Consider the following 24,410-nt stretch of genomic DNA (forward strand, 5'->3'; position numbering starts at 1 on the left):
CTTGATCAAAGGCAAAGGATATTTTATTGGACAGGGAGAATCGGGCATTGAGACCCTCGACACCCAGTGCAAAGTCAGAAAGACCCATCTTTCTTTTTGACAAACAAAACGTGGAGCATGTTGTGTGTGTTTATAGCCCGCCGCATGAACCCACGAGCAAGGTTCTTTGTCCAAGAAGGCACGAAGTTCCTTCCCCACATTGGGACCTTTCATATGCGGTAGATTCTACCTTTGGGTACAGTTGTGCCCCAGGTTGTGCTTTAATACTTACAGTCAGTGTCTCTGTGGGGTGGCAACCGATCGCGATTCCTTGCTCCTGAAAAACTCTGGCTACAACATGATATGCAGGTGGGATGCCAATAGAATCGGGAGCAATCACTGATAGCCAGGGAGGGGGGTGTGTCAGGAGACGCAGCTCTCCCCACCATGTGTTCACCGCAGGGGAGGGTCAGCAATTCTAGGATCCGCTCTTTCCAAATGAACTTTGGTTCATGTAACAATAACCAAGGCATGCCCAATTCCGCGGGAGTGTTTATTAATTGGCTCAAAATAAAACCAATTTTCTCCCGAATGGTCGGGCGCAACGGAGTGGAGAACCGGCTGTGTTTTGTACTGGGTCGGTCCTTCGTTCTCGAGGGGGTTGCCGCCCATTTGGGTGAATGTAGAAGGGCTTTCAGCCAGGGGGAATTCGGTCCAGACCTAGCTCCTCTGCCACCTGGGGCCGCATTAAGCAGTGGGAGCAGCCGGAATCCACAAGGGCCGCAGGCTATATTACGAGTAGCTTAGCTGGGTTACAGAAATGCTTGAACAGTAATGGGAGCGCTGTTTCACTCAATCGCTGCCAGGAGTCGGGCCCATATTCATGGGGGCTAAAGAAAGGTGAAACAGCTGCTTCCCCCTCCTCTGGGTCGCCTTTGGTAACCGCTTTAGACGCAGTCTTCGTGGGAGGCTGCTCCTGACCTTGCGCGTGGTGGTTTGGCAGACGGAGTGCGCCGAGCTGGAGCGTAAGTTGGTTTTTGTTTCTTGGGATAGTGTTACGTTGTAGATGACCTGCTGGCCCTCCGCAGTAAAGCCATCAATAATCCTTAGTCGGGCGCACGGCGTTCAGAGGTGGTTTCAGAAGGGGCGGCTTGGCTTGACCCTGTGGACACAGTAGTGGTTTTTACGCATGGGCGGCCTCTTCTTGACGAAATGAGTTCCAAACGAGACGCCACTTTGGGGACCCCAACTGGATCCAACCCGTAATAGTAACGAGAAAATCGAACCAAAAACAATCAGTGTTATCGAAGTTTGCCGGCCCACAGCATCCGGGAAGTATTCGATTTTCATGCGTTCAGGCCACTTCCAGGAGGAAGTCGAAAGGTACGCCGCACGAAATTAATGGGCAAATTCTGCAAAATGGCGGTTGCCTTCTGCTGGATGATTTTGATGGTGCGGATAGTTTCATTCTCGGCGCCTGGACTTTGAAAGCGCGCCGTTTGCCAGCTTGGAGGACAAGTGGCACTGTGCGAGAGTCCTCATCCTGCAAATCCAAAAGAGTCAAATTTTAACCAGTCGGGTTGCCGCCCCATCCAGGACTGAGCCGAGCGTCCCGTATTTTTTCAAGCTCAGACCGGCATATAAATTCATCATAGTCTTCCAAGTGGGCATTGAGTTGCGCGATGAAGTAGGGAAGTTTGGAAGCGGTCCCATCAAAACCGGTTGGTATCAAATGCCGATAGTGCAGCCCCGCCGACGCCTCTTGGCGCCTGTTGGGGAGGTGGGTCATGTTTCGGCTGAGCAGGTTGGTGCAGGCAGCTGTTGTATGGAATCGGGGGCGCTGATGGTGAAGACGCTATGCGTTTAAGTGGCAGGACCCAGGCACGCATTCCCTCTGGTACCGGCATGATCAGTAACAGCATAGATTCCAACTTGGGGCTTCCTCGAATTGCTGCCTCCTTAGTTCCCCTCTCCAACGCAGCTAGCTCCCTCTCCTTGCGAGTCATCGCATCCTGGTGCGCATGCGAAAGCAAAGCTTTTTTCTCGTTCCAACGCAGCCAGTTCGTCCCGCTTAAGGGCTTCAGTGTATTTCACTTTGCGCATGCGCAGTTCCTGAACGCTGTCGCGTTGCCGTTGTAAATCCAGTCTGGAATAATTCCAGGACTTTATCATGGACTGGCTATTCCGCATATTATCGTTGGAGCTGCGTCTATAACGGTCCAACCGGTGCTGGACTTCTTTGCGCCGTTGTTCCCGGTCCCTCTGCAGGTTTTTCGCTTCTTGCTGCAACTGTGCCTCGTTCCTCCTCCCATAGCTGGATGCTCAATGTTCCACGCCGCTTGGGCATCTCGGTAGTCGCCTTCCACTTCCTCATCCCAGTCCTCTCTCGATGGGAGAGGAAACCGGTCCGGCTTGAATGCAGGTATTTTCTTCGGACTCTTCGCCGTCTGGAAGCGAAGACATCGGAGACACCGTGAAATGCCGTGAAGCCACTGGTGGTTCTCGGTGGCAACCTCAGGTGCGGTCGCTAACTGATTAACCGATTGGGAAGCGGTACGGATACCCCTCCCAATTCCAGGGTTAGTCCCGGTGTCCTTTGGACGGGCCCCAGTCCAAGGACACAATGCCACAATGCCAGAATGTAAGGAATTCCATAGAAGCAGAAATAAAAGGCTTTTGGGAGTAAATTTAGCTTCTTTGCAATGAATGCAAGCAAAGGGGAAAACAAGAAGTATTACTAAAACTTACTAGCAGAGCTTTATGACTTGAAAAAATACTTAACAGGCAGGGACATCAAAACGGTAACAGCAGTGAGAAGTAAGAGATGAAAAAAAGAGAAAGATAATAATAAAAGGGGTGTTGGAAAGGCAATTATACAAAAAACTACTGGTCCGGGTGGCATTAAACAGACCAATCGAAACTCTCATGGTAATTTTGCTGAAGACCAGCTTGGCAAAAGTCATTGTTGCTAACAGGTGTAAATGCTTAAGAAGATTCTTAGAGTCCCTAATTGTAAATGGAAATAATTCACAGCTGGGGTGTAACTTTTATCTGAAGCAGCAAACAGGTTGGAGAAAATTACAGGATACACCTCCACCAAGCCGCCCCAGGAGAGTGGGGGGAAAAGACTAACAGGACTCTTTTAGAATGTTGTTCTTAGTCCTACTGATTCCCACCAACTGCCTGGCATTAATCAAATGAGCAATGGGTGGGAATCTCGTCTGAGAGACATTCATGCGTAGCACCAGCTCTGGACCTAGGAGAATTCCAGGAGATTTGGGAGTGAAGTTTGGAGGAGGCTGGAGTTTGGGTATTGGGAGATTGACAGGGGATGTGATAATTTATAGGTTCTGCCCTTTGAGCCACCATTTTGTTTCCAGTGGAACTTGTCTCTGTGTTCACAAGGAGATCAGGTGCCAATTTTTTAAAATAGATTTTTTAATTAGTGTTAACTATACAACAAGAGATTGTTTGGATCAGCCACCCTACATAAGGAGAAAACAGCATAAAATACATTGGTGTCAACGTTTGCCTGTGGAAAAAAGTACCCTAAGCCCATACAATGGCAATTAATAGATAAAAGATCAGCATAAAAAGAATGGGTAGCTAATTGGCTCCCCATCCTCCTTTCACCTGATGCATATTTCTAGGCACCTAATCCCATTTATTTTTTATACCACTTCCTCTTATTATTGTTTCATCACTACTATTTTTTTCTATTTTTTCTAACTTGCATGCCCTTTTATTGTATCAAACCATTTATCAAACTGTTTCTACATTTATAATTGTTCTAGAATCCTGATTCTTTACCTGTCTCACATGTCTGAAAATTTTCTCTATCTCCTTCCTACCTCTCCTTCTAATTCTCAATTTGGTCCCTTTGGTGTTGTATTACTCTCCCCTAATCTGGCCGGAGATGGGGAGGAGAAAGAAAGGTAAGCCACACTTTCAGACTGTCTGAAGTTCTTTTGTTCTTATTAAAAAAAACTGTCCTGCATCTTGAAATCCTGTAATGTTGGGATAGGCTGCATGAAAGAGTAAAGAGCACTCAGATCTATCAATAGCCATTGAAAAGAAATGTTCTTATCTTTCAACACATCTGTTAGTAATTTGTAATCCTTTTTCATTAATTTTTCACATGGGGAGTTCTTTTCATTAAATTTAAACTCAAGCTTCACTTGGATAGAGGCGGTTCAAGCACTTGGCTGGTGTTTATTAAATCACCACAGTGTTCAGTGTAGTAGATTCAGTGCTTAGTAAACCTTCTGGCTTCTACTGCCACCATGACTCAGTAAGGGTACAGGGGTCCAGTCTTAGGCTGGCTGGCCTCATTTCTCCTGAGATTGGGGACCCAGCAGGTAACATTGGGGAGAGAACTCCCAGTGTTGCCCCCATAGTATGCAGGGGTGCCACAGGCGTCATGCCTTTAATATCCACATGAGCCCTAGGAAGTTTGGTCCATAGGTTTGGAGCTGCGGCTGCGGTGCCACTAATATGCAGATGACACCCAGCTCATTATTTACGATGGAGGGCAGTCTGTCTTTGGCCCCTGGAGCTTTCAGCGTTGTTTAGGAAAAGAGCAGTGGCTACAGTTTGGTTGAGAGCTGAGCCGGGCTGAAGTTGAATCCTCTACAAAGACAGAGGTGCTGTGGCTGGGTTGTGGGGGGGGAGCAACCGATGGACTTTGCCTGTCTACAGCTAGGCAGCGAGGCATTGCATTTGACCTCGTCTATCAAAAGCCTGGGAGTCATCCCTGGACCCGATGCTATCCTCAAGGCCCAGGTTGCACAAAGCGGCCGGGTTGCATTCCATCATTTGCAGCAGGCATGAGTATCTCTCCGTATTAACAGACTTGACCAGTTATCCATGAAAGCGGTCACCTCGGAAGGCTTGACTATTGTAATTCACTGTATGCTGGCCTGCTTTTTGACCATGATCCAGAAGCTTAGAAACTTAAACTGATCCAGAAGCTTAAACTTGTTCAATATGCAACAGCCAGACTCCTTACAAGGGACATCCAGTCCGGGACCAGATTACTCCGGTCCTGTACCATCTCCATCTGGCTGCCCATCAAATTCCAGGTCATGTTCAAGGTTGTGGTTTTTTTTAACCTTTAAGGCTATAAGCGGTTGGTTAGACCTGTATACTTGAAGGGACCCGTGTCTCCTTGGATCCTTGGGAGGAGCACCTATTGAGAGTCCATGGCCCGAAGCACGTCCGGTTGGCCTCTACTACTGGGCTTTGGGTGGGGGTGGGAGGGAAGGGTTTTTATTGCCATCTGAATTTTAAATTTTGAATTCACTTTGGTTTTATTAGAGTATTAGAATGTTGGTTTTAATATATTATTATTATTATTATTATTATTATTATTATTAATTGTTAATTACTGTGTATTTCTTATGCTGTATGCAGCCCTGAGCCCTCCAGGGGAGGGCGGGTAATAAATCTAAAGTATAAATAAAAAAATCTTGACCATGAAACTGCATCTTCTTTTTATGATGCATGGGAAGGATCTCATCTTTAAGTGATCCTCATGTCAAATACATAACACAGTCTTGAGGGAGAGTCTCAGTTTTTGCTGCCTGACCTTACACGATAGTTTGTATCCACGATAAGATTCATTTCTCCAACAGAAAGAGACATAAACTTCCCCAATTCTGGAATAAAGACTTTTCTAAGATCACCATCCTTTTCTGGCATCGCATGTATCCTTAATGCACATTCCCTCTGTTTCACATGCAGCAAAAGAACTTTCTCTGCTTGATGCATCTCTTTCTGGTTTACTCCAGCCATCGTCTCCAAGGTCCTCTGTGAATTTTTTTAAAGACAGTAGCTAGTCCTTTAATGTCGTTCTTTATTTCTGTTATCTTGCCAACCACTTTGTATACGTGTTCCATTTTTTATTTCACCTTCAATATGTCCATTTGCATAGAGATTGAAAAATATACAACTGGCAAGGTAGCATCGTATATATTACCTTTTATTGATCTCCAATCTGCCTTTGACTCACAATTTCTAGGGGAAAACTACTTAAGCAGAAAACTAGAAGAGACTTAACATAGATAGAAGATTGTACTCCTAATCAGTCTTCTGTATGGAGCAGTACCTTGAGAGTTCGTTTGCAGCTTACACAAAGGGACTGACCAAATATGGACCTATAAAGGGAATCAGACAGGGGTGTATATTATCTCCAGCTTTATTTAATTTCTATATAAATGGTATAATAGCACATATGAAAACTGTAGACTCACATCCACCTAAATTAAATACACGATCCCTCCCGATTCTATTATACACAGATGATGCTGTTCTAGTATCGAGAACTCCAGTTGGGATCGCGAGGAGGGCATTAGCTGCATTCTCAACTTATTGTGAAAAAGAAGAACTGACAATTAGCATAAATAAAACAAAAGTGATGGCATGTGGAAAGCGATCCTCCCAAAGATCTTGGTCAATAAATGGAAACAGACTAGGAACAACTTGACAAATTTAAATTATTTAGGTGTGATGGTTCAAGCTTCAGGGAACCATGTTACTCACTGTAATATATTAACTGAGCATGTAGAAAAGACACTATATACAGTGCTGAAGTTCTTCCTCGTTACTAAAGGGGGGGGGGGTTTTCTGAAGTGTACCAGCAGCATTAAAATTACATCAAGCTGAAATATTTGGCACAACTTCTATCACTGTGTCTATTTGGGGATTGCACTGTCCAGGTATGATATTACAGCTAGAAAGGCTACAGTCCAAATTTTTAAGAGCAATCCCTCAGCTTCCTCCAGGAAGTCCTGCAAATACATTTATTAGGCTTGAAACAGGAATTGTGAGCCTGAAGGATAAGATAATAATAACAACGGGCATATAAAATGGATGAAGTTACACACTGATTCAAATGGTCTCTGGCCTTTTTTCTAGCAAAAGATCATATAAACCTAGGTGGGCTTCAAAGGATGGGAGAAGTTGCCTTAATAAATGCTTGGCCTTCCATATAACATCTATATGATCAAAAATTGGGATCATTTTAAGAAGTGAACTTACACAAGAATCAAAGATGTATCACGACAGTCTGATCTGGCAAGATATTCAGATTTTCCCTCTTATACTATACACAGAAATATATCACTGCTCCTGCTCCTTATTTGTATCTGGATAATAAAGATCTAAGGAGAGCTTTTACTCTTGCACGAAGTGCACATTTACCTTCTGCTGTCTTAGAAGGGGAATATCAAAAGATACCTTTATGCTGCATAGGTTATGTTCCTTGCTCTCTGAATTCTGTAGAAACTATAGAGCCATATGTTGTATTAAAAGTGTCCCTTTATGATGAGGCAAGGAAAAAAGTACCTGTCAAGCATCTACTACTGCAAGAGATGACATATTGTTCTTGATAAAGGTTTGTTTGTGAAAACTATTACAAGATAAGAAGCGAGGGAATATTACTAAATGGGCAGCCAAAGGAATCTCTGTCTATTCATTTATGAAAAGAAAAAATGATCTGAATATGGCATCCCCCTTAGATATTTTTGTTTTGCCTAGTAATTTTATGCTGTTTGGTGTGTCTACAAAGTATAATGAATAATAGATGGATAGTGCTGGAATACGGGAGAGATCTGCATTCTTGTTTTGTTGTAGATATTTTGGAGATTTGTAATATATTTGGTCATTGACTGTAAATAAAGTCTTCTTCTTCTAGAGATTAGCAACAAATCTACTCTTTGAATTTGGTCTGATTTCGGGGTATCGGAAGCTGTTTAGAACCTCCTCTTTTTACATACCCCAGGTGTTTCTATGGTTTCTCTCCTGTGTGAATTTTTTGGTGGTAAGTAAACTGCTTAGGCCATCTAAAGCTTTTTCCACATTCCAAGCATTTATATGGCTTCTCCCCTGTGTGAATTCTTTGATGAAAAGTAAGGCTTCTAGGATGACTGAAACTTTTCCCACACTCCAGGCATTTATATGGTTTCTCCCCTGTGTGAATTCTTTGATGGTAGATAAGGTTTGAACAATGACCAAAGGTTTTCCCACACTCTTGGCATTTAAATGGTTTGTCCCCAGTGTGAATCCTTTGATGAGAAGTCAGTCTTTGATGAACAGCAAAGCTTTTCCCACAGTCAAGACATGTGTATGGTTTCTCCCCAGTGTGTGTCCTCTGATGGGAAGTAAAACTGGAAATGTGGGTAAAGCTTTTCCCACAGTCCGGACATTTATAAGGTTTCTCCCCAGTGTGAATTCTTTGATGGGAAGTAAGGCTTCCATGAACAGCAAAGCTTTTTCCACACTCCAGGCATGTATACGGTTTCTCCCCAGTATGAATCCTTTGATGGGAAGTAAAATTGGAACGCTGAGCAAAGCTTTTTCCACAGTCCAGGCATTTAAATGGTTTCTCCCCAGTGTGAGTTTTTTGGTGGGAAGTTAGACACTCTCTCCAACTGAAGCTTTTCCCACACTCCTGACATTTATATGGTTTCTCCCCTGTGTGAATTCTTTGATGGGAAATAAGTTTGTCTCTCTGAATGAAGCTTTTTCCACACTCCAGGCATGTATATGGTTTCTCCCCTGTGTGGATTTTTTTATGGGAAGTTAAAGTGGGACTCTGAGCAAAGCTTTTTCCACAGTCCAGGCATTTATATGGTTTCTCCCCTGTGTGAATCACTTGATGGGACATAAAATTGGACCTCTGAGCAAAACTTTTCCCACAGTCCAGACATGTATATGGTTTCTCCCCAGTGTGTGTCCTCTGATGGGAAATAAAACTGGTACTGTAGGTAAAGGTTCTTCCACAGTCTAGGCATTTATAAGGTTTCTCCCCAGTGTGAATTCTTTGATGGGAAATTAGACTCTCTTTCCATCCAAATCTTTTCCCACATTGGCATTCATATAGTTTCTCCCCTGTGTGGACTGTTTGATGGGAAATAAGTTTCATTCGCCGAGTGAAGCTTTTACCACACTCCAGACATTTATATGGTTTCTTCCCTATGTGAATTCTTTGATGGGATATTATGTTGTGTTTGTCCCCAAAGACATTCCCACAGTCCACTCGTTTATATAATTGCTTTTTGTTAGATGTGTTTTGTTGAGTATTAATAACTGAGGTTTTGGGAACATTTCCCCTGCTTGCAGTGCACTCGTTCCTCTTCTTTCCTTGGTATATGTCTTGCAGTACAGCGTTCTCATCCTGTAAAAAGCTGGAATTTTTCTTTCTGTAAGGTGGACCTTCTCCATCCTGCTTCCTCATTACATGGAAATAGTCAAATTTCTCTTTCACATCTGAAGATGCATCCTCTTTCTTTCTCAGTGGAGGTCTTTTTGTTTCATTCGCTGACTCCTGCACACCTCCTATCAAAAGAAAAAGAAATTGGTTGTGATTGGAGGACACTTTCCCAGATATCTGGAGTGTAGGGATTTAAACTTTGCTTTAGTAGCGGGTTATTAAATTGAAATGGAAATGCTCAGGTGTTAAGATGAAGCTGTCTTTAGAGAGCTCTCTTTCTCCCTTCCTTTCTTTATTCTTTGAAAATTCCAAGCTAAGTACAGTGGCAAAGTTGCCAGTACAAACATTGACAAAGAGAACAAAAGAGAAAGTATATGCAATGGACATCCATTCATGTCCGAAGCTCCGCCCACCCGTTTGTGGGTTTTAAAAACATTTTACTGTTTTTCGGTTTTTGACCTGCAGGGGCGCATTGTTTGGGCTAGCAGCACCAAACTTTCAGGGAGATTGTTTGGGGACTCTCCTGAGTAATTACTACCTGGGTTTGAGTGAGGTTTGGTTCAGGGGTCCCAAAGTTATGGACTCCCAAAGGGGTGCCCCCATCCTCCATTGTTTCCTAAATGGGAACTAATAGAAGATGGGGACTACACCTTTGAGAGGGTCCCATAACCTTGAGACCCCCCTGGTCCAGACTTCACCAAACCTGAGATGCATTATCAGGAGAGTCTCTTAATGATACCACTCCAGGTTTTGTGAAGTTTGGGTCCAGGGGGGGGTCCCAAAGCTATGGACTCTCCAAAGGGAGTGCCCCCCCATTCTCCATTGTTTTCAATGGGAGCTAATAGAAGATGAAGGCTACATCTTTGAGGGTCCATAACTTTGGACATCCTTGAACCAAACTTCCTGACCAACCTGGGTGTTATCATTAGAACTCCTTGCAAAAGATACCCTTGAAAGTTTGGTGCTTCTGGCTTTCAACTACTTCACCCCTGACAGCAGCAAACTCCCAAATTTCCCCCAGATTCTCCTTTTAAATCCACACCTTAGGCATGGATTTAAAGGGAGAATTCTAGGTCCCTAGTTTAGAAGAAAAGAAGAGTTTGGATTTATATCCCCCTTTCTCTCCTGTAGGAGACCTCAGGGAGCTTACAATCTCTCCTTGCCCTTGCTCTCACAACAAACACCCTGTGAGGTGGGTGGAGCTTTGAGAGAGTCTCCAGCTGTGACTAGCCCAAGGTCACTTGGCTGGAAGTGTGTGGGGTACAGCCAGGCTAATCTGGAATTCCCCCCCCCAGATAAGCCTCCCACAGCTCAAGTGTGGCAGAGCAGGGAGTCAAACCTGGACCTCCAGATTAGAATGCACCTGCTCTTAACCACTATGCCACATTGGAAAGTGATGCTGTTTCCAGGGATGGGGATCCAGTCACCCCAAACATCACTTTCAATGTTGACCCCAACAGGGGCATCCAGATTCTCCCTTTAAAGGTGTGATCTAGTTTAAACACAATTGAAAGTGATGCTATTTGGGGGTGGATTCCATCATCCCTAGCCAGCTACTTGATTGGAGTATAAAGGCACTCAGATTTTGGGCACCAGGCTCCATTACTTTCCCTCTATGTCTCAGCCCAGAGGGGAGGGGCAGGGAGTCTGCCATCCCCGACCTCAGAGAGCTGCTTTTATAAGCCGCTAGGCCAGTGAGGGGGCTTGGGAGGCGTGAAGCCACCATGCCCTGGGAGGCGTGGGGGTGTGGCCCCACCAGACCATAAAAAAAATCTGCTCGTCCCTGCTGTCTGGGGAGGCAGAAGTATAATATAGCCACCAGCATTTTGACCTCTGAGGTGTGGGCACTGTTGAACATCAGGCTAGGAGTAGCCCTAAGTTGTTTCACCATGGGTACCCTTTCCCAAATATTTTATTGGTCGGCTCAGAGAATGGGCCTATTGACAAGGGAAGTGCTGAAATGCTAACAGGTCGTCACAGGGTCTTGGAAGCCTTTGGAAAGAGATCCCTGCATGGGGGTTGATTTTCCCCGAGTGTTCATTTCCCCTTCCAATGCTGAAGTGATTGTGACGCATTATTTAATTTGCATCGCCAACTAGGGATCTGCACTGAGCTCAGCTCTTGGGAAAGTAAAAACCCTATTAGCTGAACTCAAGGGCAGAATCCTCAGTAAACATAAGCTCAAACATAAGCATAAGCATTTTTTATTGTCATTGTGCACCTGTGAGAATTTACAGCAACATTCCCTCGTGATGCACACAATTACAGACTCATACATCATCCTCACTTTCCCCTTCCTCCACCCATCCCTACACAGCCCCAAATACATCAATATGAAGCAGCGGGGTTTAGCATAGCCACAGCTCTAGAGTAGAAGCTGTCTCTAAGCCTCTTTGTCCTAGTTCTGAGGGCCCTGTATGATCTGCCAGATGGTAACAGTTTAAAAGAGAAAGGTGTGCTGGATGGGGCCGGGTCCCTCAGAATATTTTGGGCTTTATTTGGGCTTGAGGGCATTATAGATTTCTTCCAAAGGAGAGGGCAGCCGATAATCCCTTTGTGCAGTAGTGATCACCCTTTGGAGCGCCTTCCTATTCGCCACTGTGCAACTGGAGAACCATACACAGATGCAGTAGGTTAGAACACTCTCTATAGCACAGCTATTAGGGCCTCACTTGGAATTGCCAACCTCCAGGTGGGGGCTGGAGTTTTGTTGTATTACAGTTGATTCCCAAGAGACAGATCGCTTCACCTGGAGAAAACGGCCAATTTAAAAGGTGAACTCTATGGCAAGGCATGATACCCCATTGAAGTCCCACCCTTCCCCTACTGCATCTCCCCCCCACCCCCACCCCATCCTGTGCATTTTACCAGCCAGGAACGAACAGTCTTTCTTCATTATCTCTTTGTCTTCATCGTTCTGCATTGCTTTTCCATGTTAGCCGTGTTTCTCCTTGCAGGCGAGGAGAAGAGCAGACAGCATCCTTATCTATACTGGATGCTTAACACTTCCAGTTTGTTATCCTGGGACTGTCAGCAATGTTGTATACCTGCAAAGGCCAGTATGATGAATCACTGTTGTTAAAAGTAGCTCACAGACTAGAACCTCATGCTAGGCTGATATTGTAAAGCGAAGCTGTGCTCCTTGACCGAGAAGAGGCCCCATCTGTTGTCATACTTTGCAATTCCGGACAGCTGACAGGACATAAGGATTTTCTTTTTCTTGACTTTTCTGTAGCAGACTACTTCTGTAGCAGACTTTTCTTCAGCAGACTATTTTAGTGGCAGTGGAAGGTGACAACAAATCGTAGTCAAACCTCTGGGGTTTTCAAGGAAAAAAGATGTTCAGAGGTGGTTTGCCACTGAATACCTCTGGCCGCTTCCGCTACCGGGACGGAAGTGGCTGGAATTCGGCGATGCTTCGGCACGCCCGACCTCGATGGCGCTAAGGACCGCCTTAAGCCATGAACGGTCCCAGAAAGAAACAAAACGGCCATACCACAGGAAGCGCCCGTCGCCCGACTGACGCTGGCATGTCCCAGAGCATGTTCCCGGGCCTCGGCTGGCGTCGCCGAAGCCTGAGGACCGCTTGACCCTCGTGCCTGCTCACCGATAAAGGCCGCATGTCTGATAGTCGCGGTAGGCAATGACAGCGCCCGGCTCGAGAACAATTTCATTCAAAATCGGCCGAGGGGAGGAAGGGGAGCGCCGATGAAGCTGCTGCGTTCGTTCGCCACGGCAAGCGGCTGGCGGCGTTCCCGCAAAGATGCGCTTCCCAGCGCGCACTCGAGAGCGCCGACTTGGCGCCCGGTCAGCAGGCGACGCGAAGCGGCCCAGCGGCTCGCGATGCAGCTGCACCCCCCTGTCTTGAATAGCAGCCTGGGGGCGGCGTTTGCCGTCCCCAGGCCTCATAATAAGCACGCCAAATCGCGAGGAAGGGGCCTCTGTGTAGCAACACTGGACATCCTTAGTGGTCTCCTATCTAAGGAATAATCAGGACTTAGCATCTTACACCTGATGAGATCATGTTAGCCTCAGCCATCCTGGCAGGGTGTAGCCTACTTTAGGCTATTTAGGTACATTAACTTCCTTTCACAAAGTGTATTCTTTCTTTCCATAGCACTTGGGCTCCCAGCACTTATCTCCCCAACCACTTTGTATATGTGTTCCATTTTTTATTTCATCTCCATCATGTCCATTTGTTTAGAGATTAGCAGCTATTCTACTCTTTGAATTTGGTCTGACTTTGGAGTATCTGTAGCTGTTTGGCTCCCGCTCTTTTTACATACCCCAGGTTTTTCTATGATTTCTCCTCTGTGTAAATTTTTTGGTGGTAAGTAACCTGATTATCCCATCAAAAGCTTTTCCCACACTCCAGGCATTTATATGATTTTTCCCCAGTATAAATTCTTTGATGAGATGTAAGGTTTCTATGATCCTGCGCGAAACTTTTTCCCTACACTCCAGGCATTTGGGCTTCTCCCCAGTATGAATTCTTTAATGGGAAGTAAGTTTGTTACTCTGAGTAAAGCTTTTCCCACACTCCAGACATTTATACGGTTTCTCCTCAGTGTGAATTCTTTAATGAGAAATGAGAGTAATGAGAAGAATACAATCACTGAAACTTTCCCCACACCTCAGGCATATATAGCTTTTTTTCCCCTGTGTAAATTCTTTGATGTGAAGTAAAAGTGGAACTCTGAGAGGTTTTTCCACCTCCAGGCATTTACTCACGGTTTCTCCCCTGTGTGAATTGCTTTCATTGGAAGTACTGTGCTCCACTCATACTGAAGCTTTTTTCCACCTTGTAGACATGATTGAGGAGTTTATTCTCACTGTGAACTCTTTGGTGGTATTTATAGGTTTAATATAGTAACTTTGAAGCCTTTCCACACATTTCCTGACACATATTTGCTGTCTTCCCTATATAAATTCTGTGATGAGAAGTAAAGAGTTCTGTGAGTACCAAGGCTTTCCCCATACTCCAGGAACGCATTATACTAGATTTCTCTCCTGTGTGAATTATTTGATGATGAGAAGTAAAGGGTTCTACAACTACTGGGGCTTTCCCCATACTCAGGCATTTAAATGGTTCCTCACCTGTGTGAATTCCTTGATGGTAGATAATGCATGAACAATAACTAGAAGCTTTTCTCCCACGCCTCTTGCCATTCTATACCAAATGAACAGAGGCATGGGAAATAAACAAGATGTGAACTCTAACTCTTTCACACAGCAAAACAAATATGATATTATAGGTATCACTGAAACCTGGTAGGATGAGTCTCATGATTGGAACATAAGAATTGAAGGGTATAACCTATTTCAGAGAAACAGATCAAATAGGAAAGGAGGAGGAGATAGCATTATGACACAAAATTAGGAGGGGTAGCTAATACCCCAGACGACAGAGTCAGAATTCAAAATGACCTGGACAGATTAGAGAGCTGGGCCAAAACAAACGAAATGAGCTTTTCAACAGAGATAAATCTAAGATACTACTCTTGGGCAGAAAAAATGGAAATGCACAGATATAGTATGGGTGACACCACTGGCTTGACAACTACTACTTGTGAAAGGGATCTGGGAGTGTATTTTGTAGACCACAAACTGAACAAGGAAGTCAGTAGTGTGATCTGCGGCTTGACCAAGAAAGCGAATGCAATTCTGGGATGCATCAATAGGAGTACAGTGTCTAGATCGAGGGGATGTAATTGTACCTCTCTATTCTGCATTGGTTAGACCTCACCTGGAATCATTATTGTATTGCAGTTCTGGGCACCACATGATTCAAGAGAAGGATATTGACAAGCTAAAATATGTGTGTCCAGAGGAGGGCAACCAAATTTGTAAAGGTCTACAATCCATGCCCCTCCGAGGAGAGACTTAAGGGAGCTGGGTATGTTTAGCTTGGTGAACAGAAGGTTAAGAGGTGACATGATAGCCATGTTTAGTTATTTGAAGGGATGTCATGTCAGTGAGGGAACAAGTGAAGTCGTGCCTTAGGGGTCGCTAATGAAAATTAAAGGAAGGCGAGGCGGTGATATCATCCGGTGGAGAGAGCCAGCAGCAGGAAAGCGCGGTCCGTGAACCTGGCAACTCTGCAGGTGTGCTAGTCCCTGGCACCTTTTATTAGGGTTTCTCACCTGAAGTGTAAAGGGGGGGGGAGATTTGAAGATAGGCCGGAGGCGGAGAGCGGGGAGAGATCATCATGTGATGCATGATCTCCATCGGGCTGCAAGCTACGTGCAGGAGGAAGCGTCCGTGTCTGGGTCTAATCCCACACCTGGGGGCAAGAGCCCTTTTGTCCCCTTTGTCTGGGACACCTGAGTGACCCGTGAGTCCAGGTAGTTCATGACCACCTGTGACTCCGCGGGGGGCGGAGCGAGGGGGGGGAGTGTATGCGCCCAGAAGGCCGCAGCTGGCACAGGAGCATTCCATGCGCTCTATCTGCGGTTCCTACTGGGTTGTAGGCTCACCCTACAAACAAGTCTTGTTTTCTGCTGCTCCAGAGACTAGGACCAGGAATAATGGGTTTAAAGGTGTGAAGGAAAAGAGATTCCACCTAAACATCAGGAAAAAAAAACTTCCTGACAGTAAGAGGCTATTCAACAGTGGAATGCATGACAACTTGCAGCATGGTGAGAGTCTCCTTCTTTGGAGGTTTTAAAAAAAAAAAGAGGCTGGATGGCCATCTGTCAGGAGTGCTTTGATTGTGTATTCCTGCATGGCAGGCGGTTGGACTTGATGACCCTTGATGGTCTCTTCCAACTCTATGATTCTAAGAAATGGTTTGTCCCCTGTGTGAGTCCTTTGATGAGAAGTAAGACTTTCATGAACAGCAAAGCTTTTTCCACACTCCAGGCACGTATATGGTTTCTTCCCAGTATGAATCCATTGATGGGAAGTAAGACTCACTCTCCATCTGAAGCTTTTCCCACACTCCAGGCATCTATATGGTTTCTCCCCTGTGTGAATTCTTCGATGGTAGAGAAGACTTGTACGATAACCGAAGCTTTTCCCACACTCTTGGCATTTAAATGGTTTCTCCTCTGTGTGAATCCTTTGATGAGAAGTAAGGCTTTCATGAACAGCAAAGCTTTTTCCACAATTCAGGCATGTAAATGGTTTCTCCCCAGTATGAATCCATTGATGGGAAGTAAGACTCGCTCTGCACCTGAAGCTTTTCCCACACTCCAGGCATTTATATGATTTCTCCCTTGTGTGGCTTCTTTGATGGGAAATCAGACTCTCTCTCCAACTGAAGCTTTTCCCACACTCTTGGCATTTATATGGTTTCTCCCCAGTATGAATCCATTGATGGGAAGTAAGACTCACTCTCCATCTGAAGCTTTTCCCACACTCCAGGCATTTATATGGCTTCTTTCCTGTGTGAATTCTTTGATGGTAGATAAGGCTTGTACGATAACCGAAGCTTTTCCCGCACTGTTGACATTTAAATGGTTTGTCCCCTGTGTGAATCCTTTGGTGAGAAGTAAGGCTTTCAAAAACAGCAAAGCTTTTTCCACACTCCAGGCATGTATACGGTTTCTTCCCAGTATGAATCCATTGATGGGAAGTAAGACTCACTCTCCATCTGAAGCCTTTCCCACACTCCAGACATTTAAATGGTTTCTCCCCTGTGTGGATTCTTTGATGGCAAGTTAGATACTCTCTCCAACTAAAGCTTTTCCCACACTCCAGGCATTTATATGGTTTCTCCCCTGTGTGGATTCTTTGATGGGAAATAAGTTTGTCTGTCCGAGGGAAGCTTTTTCCACACTCCAGGCATGTATATGGTTTCTCCCCAGTGTGAGTCCTTCGATGGAAAGTAAGATTGGAACTCTGAGCAAAGCTTTTTCCACAGTCCAGGCATTTAAATGGTTTCTCCCCAGTGTGAATTCTTTGATGGGATGTTAGACTCTCTCTCCAACTGAAGCTTTTTCCACACTCCAGACATTTATAAGGTTTCTCCCCAGTGTGGCTCCCTTGATGGGAAATAAGTTTATCTCTCCGAGTGAAGCTTTTCCCGCACTCCAGACATGTATATGGTTTCTCCCCTGTGTGGACTCTTTGATGGGAAATAAGTTTGTCTCGCCGACTGAAGCTTTTTCCACACTCCAGACATTTATATGGTTTCTCCCCTGTGTGGATTCTTTGATGGGATATAAGTTTGTCTGTCCGAGAAGCTTTTCCCACACTCCAGGCATGTATATGGTTTCTCCCCAGTGTGAATCCTTCGATGGGAAGTAAAATTGGAACTCTGAGCAAAGCTTTTTCCACAGTCCAAGCATTTAAATGGTTTCTCCCCAGTGTGAGTTTTTTGGTGGGAAGTTAGACTTTCTCTCCAACTGAAGCTTTTTCCACAGTCCAGACATGTGTATGGTTTCTCCCCATTGTGAATCCCTTGATGGGAAATAAAATTAGAACTCTGAGCAAAGCCTTTCCCACAATCCAGACATGTATATGGTTTCTGCTCTGTATGAATTCTTCGGTGGGAGGTTAAACTGTCTTTCCGAGTGAAGCTTTTCCCGCACTCCAGGCATTTGTATGGTTTCTCTCCTGTGTGGATTCTTGAATGGGAAGTAAGTTTGTTACTCTGAGTGAAGCTTTTCCCACACTCTAGACATTTATATGGTTTCTTCCCTGTGTGAATTATTTGATGAGTTGTTATGCTGTTTTTGTCCCCAAAGCCTTTTCCACACTCCTGACATTTATATAGTTGCTTTTTGTTAGAAGTGACTGAGTTTTGGGGAACATCTTCCCTGCTTGCAGTGCGCTCGTTCCTCTTCTTTCCTTGATATATGTCTTGCAGTACAAAGGTCTCATCCTGTAAAAAGCTGGAATTTTCCCCTTCGTTAAGTGGACCTTCTCTTTCCTGCATCCTCAGTTCATGGAAATAGTCAAAATTCTCTCTCACATCTGAAGATGTATCCTCTTTCTTTGTCAGTGGGAGCTGTCTCATTTCATTCGCTGATTCCCGCACACCCCCTACCAAAAAAGAAAAGAAATTTCACTCTTAGTTTACCTTGAGTCCCACTATCTCTCACTAGTCAATTCTTGCTGAAGGGAGAGACGCTACTGTTTTTCATTAAGGGCAGCGATACACCCATAGCCTGTGGCATATCCTCCTCAGCCCTAGGTCAGCCTAGCCAGTCTTCTGGACTAAGGTTCACCACCCTTTCTTCACTGCCCAGAGCCCTTGGGAGATGGGGCGGTATATCAAGACTGACAAGTAAGTAAGTAAGTAAGTAAGTAAGTAAGTATGTTCTTATGTTCTTAAGTAAGTAAGTAAGTAAGTAAGTAAGTAAGTAAGTAAGTAAGTAAGTAAGGAAGGAAGGAAGGAAGGAAGGAAGGAAGGAAGGAAGGAAGGAAGGAAGGAAGGAAGGAAGGAAGGAAGGAAGGAAGGAAGGAAGGAAGGAAGGAAGGAAGGAAGGAAGGAAGGAAGGAAGGAAGGAAGGAAGGAAGGAAGGAAGAAGAAGGAGGGAAGGAAGAGAGGAAGAGAGAGAAGGAAGGAAGGAAGGGAAGAGGAAGAAGGAAGGAAGGAAGGAAGGAAGGAAGGAAGGAAGGAAGGAAGGAAGGAAGGAAGGAAGGTTGTTCTGTTCACATCATTCTCTGCCCATCTGAGGGCCATCCCCCTGCTAAGGAGGCAGCGGGCACAGTTCTTGGAGTATGAAATCAGCTTCCTGAGAGGCTTAATCTGACCATCATCCAATCATCTGTTAATCAGAAGGAACCAATCCTGAGTAGGGTTTGAAATATGTGGGGAAAGCCAGGATTTCCTCTCCAAGTTGCTGGACTTAGCACTGGCACACTGTATATGCAAAAACCCCTCTTAGATGAAGACTTTAGCATGGTAAGAAGGTTTGTTATTGCCAACCAAGCTGAGAGCGATTCCGTACTGCGCCTAGACCAGGGGTAGGGAACCTGCAGCTCTCCAGATGTTCAGGAACTACAATTCCCATCAGCCCCTACCAGCATGGCCAATTCAGAAGCTGAACTCCTAGCAGAGTCACTCAAGGCGGAAGGGTCACAGCTGAGAAACCAAACTAAGATGCATCCACCTCCTTCCAGGATCAAAGGTCACACTGGCAGAGGAAAATGGAGAGTTCCAGTGGTGATGGGGACTAAGGAATCCTGGAAGAGTAGCTACTGGGCAGCAGCAGATGTGGAAGTTAACCCTGACAAAGGATCTTTCATATCAATGAGAGTCCAGCAGCTTCCCATTGCAAAACAAACAAAAAATGAATTTCAACAGGAATAAATCTGAGATACTACACTTAGACAGAAAAAAAATGAAATGCATAGATATAGGATGGGTGACACCTGAAGCGACAACACTACATATGAAAGGGATCTGGGGAGTCTCAGAGAAGACCACAAACTGAACATGGCAGCAGCAGTGATGTGGCAGCCAAAAAAGCCAATGCTCGATTCTGGGCTGTATCAATAAAAAACTTTATAGTGTCTAGGTGAGGATATAATTGGCCTGCCTATTCTGTACTGGTTAAGACCTCACCTGGGAATACTGCATTATGTTCAGTTCTGGGCACTGCAATTCAAAGAAGATATTGACAAGCTGAAAGCGTGTCCAGAGGGGGGCAACCAACATGGTAAAAGGTCTGGAATCCATGCCCTATGAGGAGACTTAGGGAGCTGGGTATGTTTAATTTGGTGAAGCGAAGGTTTAGAGGAAGTGACATGATAGCCATGTTTAGATATTTTGAAGGGATGTCATGTTGGTGAGGTGAGCAAACTTGACTGCTGCTCCAGAGACTAGGACCAGGAGTAATGGGTTCAAGATAAAGGGAAAAGAAATTCCACCTAAACATCAGGAAAAAACTTCCGTGTATTAAGGGCCTATAAAGGCAGTGGAATGCACTACTTTAAAGGTGTGTGGATTCTCCTCCTTTGGAGGATTTTAAAGAGAGGCTTGGTGGTCATCTGTCAAAGAATGCTTTGGATTATGTGTGCATTGCAGGGGTTGGACTTGATGGCCACTTGAAGGGTCTCTTCCAATTCCTATGATTCTATGATAAAAGAAGCCATCTTTGGATCCTGTGGATCTATTCTAATATGCCCATTTTCAAATTTATTTGTTACTGGACAAAGTAGTTAGTTGAGAGAGTGATATCAGAACAGCTGCATGTATTTCTGGATGACTTTCATCAGCTTTTGGAATCTGATATCCAGTATGACCTCAATGAGTCATGTGGCCTCTGAAACCTCAACTGGTATGGAGTTTGGGCTTAGGTGTTACCAATTTGTAGCTGATGTTATACCCAGCTCATTCCTACAGTGGTGGGCCTAGAGGTAGGCGCCGCCTCTGAGAGCTCCTCCAGCATTATGTTTAATGGCTGTGGCAGGTTGGTTAAGCAGCAAGCAGACTGAAACTGAATACAGTAGAAAATGGAGATTCTCTGGCTTGGTGGGTGGTGAGGAGACACCTCTGGATTTTCTTCCCAGCTGAAAACCCTGAGTGGATGCAGGATCTTAAACTGTCTGCCATCAGCCAAGACTGTCACGGGTGTGACCTTGGACTCTAGCCATGGCTTCGGAGGAACAGGAGCCCACACTACAGAAAAGAGTGCAACAGTCAATATTAATAATAATAGAACTACCACTACTATTTGCACTCTGGCTATAACTGTATTTCAAATAAATGATATTTATGAGTTTTATATACATGAGTTTATATCATTGTTCATATTTTTTTTATATATTTCTCATTGGTTGTAAATACAATCATCTTCTTTGGTCGACTTTTTTGGACTTATCATTGAATACATACAGACTCTTACCTTAAGGATATGAATTGATGGGAGAGTGTGAACTAAATATATACCTGGAATTAATCCTGGATGACCCTGAATTTATTTGTTATAATTGTTAAAATAAGTTGAACTTTACAGTTGGATGTAGTAAAACCAAGAAATGATTGTATTTACAACCAATGAGAAATATATAAAAAATATGAACAATGATATAAACTCATGTATATAAACTCATAAACTCATAAAGAACTAAGCTTGGCTGCCAGTCAAGTTCCAGGTCATTTTCAAAGTACTGGTATTGACCTTTAAGGTCGTGGAGTAGTATTGGATCTACATATCTTCGGAGACCACATCTCCCCCCATGTGCCCTCAAAGCCCCTCCGGTCATCGGAGGAAACCTTTGTGAGTCCCAACCTGAGAGTCATCTGGCTGGCATCGACCAAGAGCCAGGGCCTTTTCAGCCCTGGCTCCAGGCTGGTGGAACAAGCTTCTGAGTGATGTCAGAGCAGTTCCATGAGGGCTTACAAGACCTAGCTGTTCCACCAGGCTTTTCCAGCTAGCCAGGGGTAGGGAACCTAAGCGACTCGAGAGGCCGACAAGCGCCTCTTGACTCTGCTCCTTGCACTGTGGCTCCGCGAGGCGAGTCAGCCGGCCCCATCCTTGCCCGCCCTGCAGACAGGTTGGCTGGGCGGCGCCCGGCAGCCCCTCTCAGCCCGCCCCGTTGGGCCGAGGCTGGCCGAAGCTTTCCCCGGGCGACGGCCGAGGCCGAGCCGCCGGCTTCATCGCTTACCGCCTCTGCAGGTGGCAGGATAAGGCGCATCCCATGCGCTTCTCAGAATGGCCCGATGGAGTAAAAGGTTAAAAAACCCTATATATATTGTTATCTTTATTTTAAATGTCAAAAAATTATTTAGCGGCTCAAGTGTGTTTCTTTTCCCATGGAAAAGCGGGTCCAAACTGACTCTTTGAGTGTTAAAGGTTGTCCCTACCTAAGAGCTAGCCAGGCAGTTTTTTGAATAATATAAGACCATCTCCTTTCAGCTTGGAGGGTGGAAGTAGGGTGATGATTGGGGATGTCCATTACCTACAGCCATCTGAATTCTATTTATTGAATGTTAGAGTTGTGTTTAAATATTTGTATTGTTCTTTTCAATGATTTTATTGGTGTTTTATGTTATAACTCCACCCTGAGCTCCTACGGGGATAGGCGAGGATATAAATTTAATAAAACAAATAAATAATTCCTAGCCCTGGGACAGAGACTGTGCTGGTCACCATCACAGATGAGTGCTCTGACTGCAGCTGGACCCGAGGGCTGATGTTTTGGATCTCTCTGCAGCTTTTGACATTGTGCGACAATGACCCCTCTTGACTATTCTGACTGACACGATAATGACTCCTTCTCTTTGACCCACCCACCATTGCTCCACAATGGTGGTGGGTCAAGAGGTCATTGCCTAATAATGTCAAAAGCTGCAGAGAGATCCAAAATGACCTCTTGACTCCACCACCATTGTCGACAATGACCCTTTTGACCCAAATTAGATGCTAGGGTCTGAGTACCTCCCTTGAAATTGCTGGACCTTGTTTTTTCCAGGACTGGGGACTGCAGGTGAAATTTGTGGCGGTGTGTGTGTGTGGGGGGGGTGTCCCAGCAGCATCCACTAGAAGAATTTGGATTTATACACAGCCTTTCTCTCCTGTAAGGAGACCCAGAGGGGCTTCCAAACTCCTTTCCCTTCCACTCCCCACAACCGACACCTTGTGTGGTAGGTGGGGCTGAGAATGCTGAAGAACTGTGACCAGCCTCAGGTCATCCAGCAGGAACATAGGAGTGGATGAACAAATCTGGTTCACCAGGTAAGAGTGCACCAGTCATGTGGAGGAGTGGGGAATCAAACCCAGTTCTCCAAATTAGAGTCCATCTGCTCTCAGAGACTACACCACCTTGGCTATCGACCACCCTGATGGACGCCCTCAGCCACAGGGCTCATGTTAAAATTAGAGTTATCTGGAGCTGCTTTTTTTGATGTCTCTGCAGGAAGGCACCTTGTTGTGTATGAGAGCCAGAGGGGCAAGAGATGCTGTAAGAGTTATGGTGATGGAAGAACACATTGGTATTTCTGTGACTCTACGGGCAGAGAATGCCATTCCCAATTCAAGGGGAAAACATGCTAGCCAGACCTATTGACAGGCAGTATTGATTTGCCGGAGTAGAGCACCAGGGATTGGCATCCATGTTGGCTCAGAATCCAAGTCCATGTGGGGAGGGTTCTGAAAAGGGAAACTGTCCTGTTATTTGGGGCTCTCTGCAGATAGCAGCTGCACACTCGATCTTGCAGAAGCAGTGAAGGAGGACAGAAGGACGGGTTCATAAAGACATCTGCAACCAGCAAATACAAGGTATGCCAAGGATCGTGAGGTGATTGGTGAAAGGAAAAGGGAGAGGAAGACAGCCCCTGTCAGCCCCTGCTTTTCATCATAGCTCATTTTTCTTTGGTTTATTCCGCTTTGTATATCTAGTACCCTGAGTTTGTGCATAGTAGAAACAGAAAAGGCTGGCCATCTCCATGTCAAGGGACCTGAGGAGAAACAGGGCTGGGAAACACCCTGGCCCGAAAGCCTCTGCCTCTCAGAGAGGACAATTCTTGGCTCAACTTAGCAGAAATTATGTGGGTTGGTAGAAGGAAGTTGCCTTTTTTCATAGGTCCCAGGTCTACAGGGGCCATTTCAGGATTTAGCTTTTTAGAGGAGAATTTCACACTGGGAAGACAAAGAAGGACCACTGGGAAGACAAAGAAGACTGGGAAGACAAAGAAGTCCATCAGCCATTCAAAGAAAGTACAGACAACACAAAATCCCACAACAGACCTAAGCTGCTACTCCGCCAGTCCCTGCTCTTCATCACAGCCCACTCTAGAAACAGCTCTTCTCCTCTTCTTCCAGCCTGTGAAATGAGATCAGGTTTTACATCTGAGGTCCCTCCATCCTAGAAAAAAAAGACAAACACAAACAATTCTAAATCTCTTCATGCACACATCAATTTAGTAGTGAACCAAGACAGATTAACTCTTCTGTCCCTCCAGAAAATACAAAAGAAGTTAAGAAATAGGGGTGGGATGGAGAGCCTTAAGGGGTATTCACTCATCTGACACTGGCTGTTCTCTGCTTATACTCCTGACTCGTGACAGTGGGAAATGTCAGCTGACAACAGAACAGTCCCAGAGACAGCACCTGAGTTCCCTCCACAGCCACATCTCAGCCTGCATGTCGTTTAGATTGGAGGGAAGTCCCTCCTTCCACTGCTCCACCTTTCTCCCAAGTGTAGGGCATCTGAACTCCTCTTCTGATGACCTTCTCACATTAAATGTAGACACACAGGACTGCTAGTCAGTGGTCCCCTTGCTCTGCAAGGAGAGCCCAGAACCCTCCCATGTCACAGGAAGGAC

At 45.1% G+C, this 24,410-nt stretch overlaps 1 protein-coding gene across 1 annotated transcript; it reads right to left on the minus strand.

The window, feature by feature from the left end:
- Positions 1-5,158: 5,158 nt before the first annotated feature.
- LOC125445653 (zinc finger protein 208-like) lies at positions 5,159-23,887 on the minus strand. The gene is given in 5 exon segments (XM_048518843.1): positions 5,159-5,916; positions 7,678-8,820; positions 16,018-17,369; positions 17,371-18,178; positions 23,833-23,887. Coding segments are annotated over 4 exon segments (3,249 nt in total). The 5' UTR covers positions 23,867-23,887; the 3' UTR covers positions 5,159-5,916; positions 7,678-7,765.
- Between the last annotated feature and the right edge of the window lie 523 nt (positions 23,888-24,410).

This window comes from Sphaerodactylus townsendi, linkage group LG16, assembly GCF_021028975.2.
Source record: "Sphaerodactylus townsendi isolate TG3544 linkage group LG16, MPM_Stown_v2.3, whole genome shotgun sequence".
NCBI lineage: Eukaryota > Metazoa > Chordata > Lepidosauria > Squamata > Sphaerodactylidae > Sphaerodactylus > Sphaerodactylus townsendi.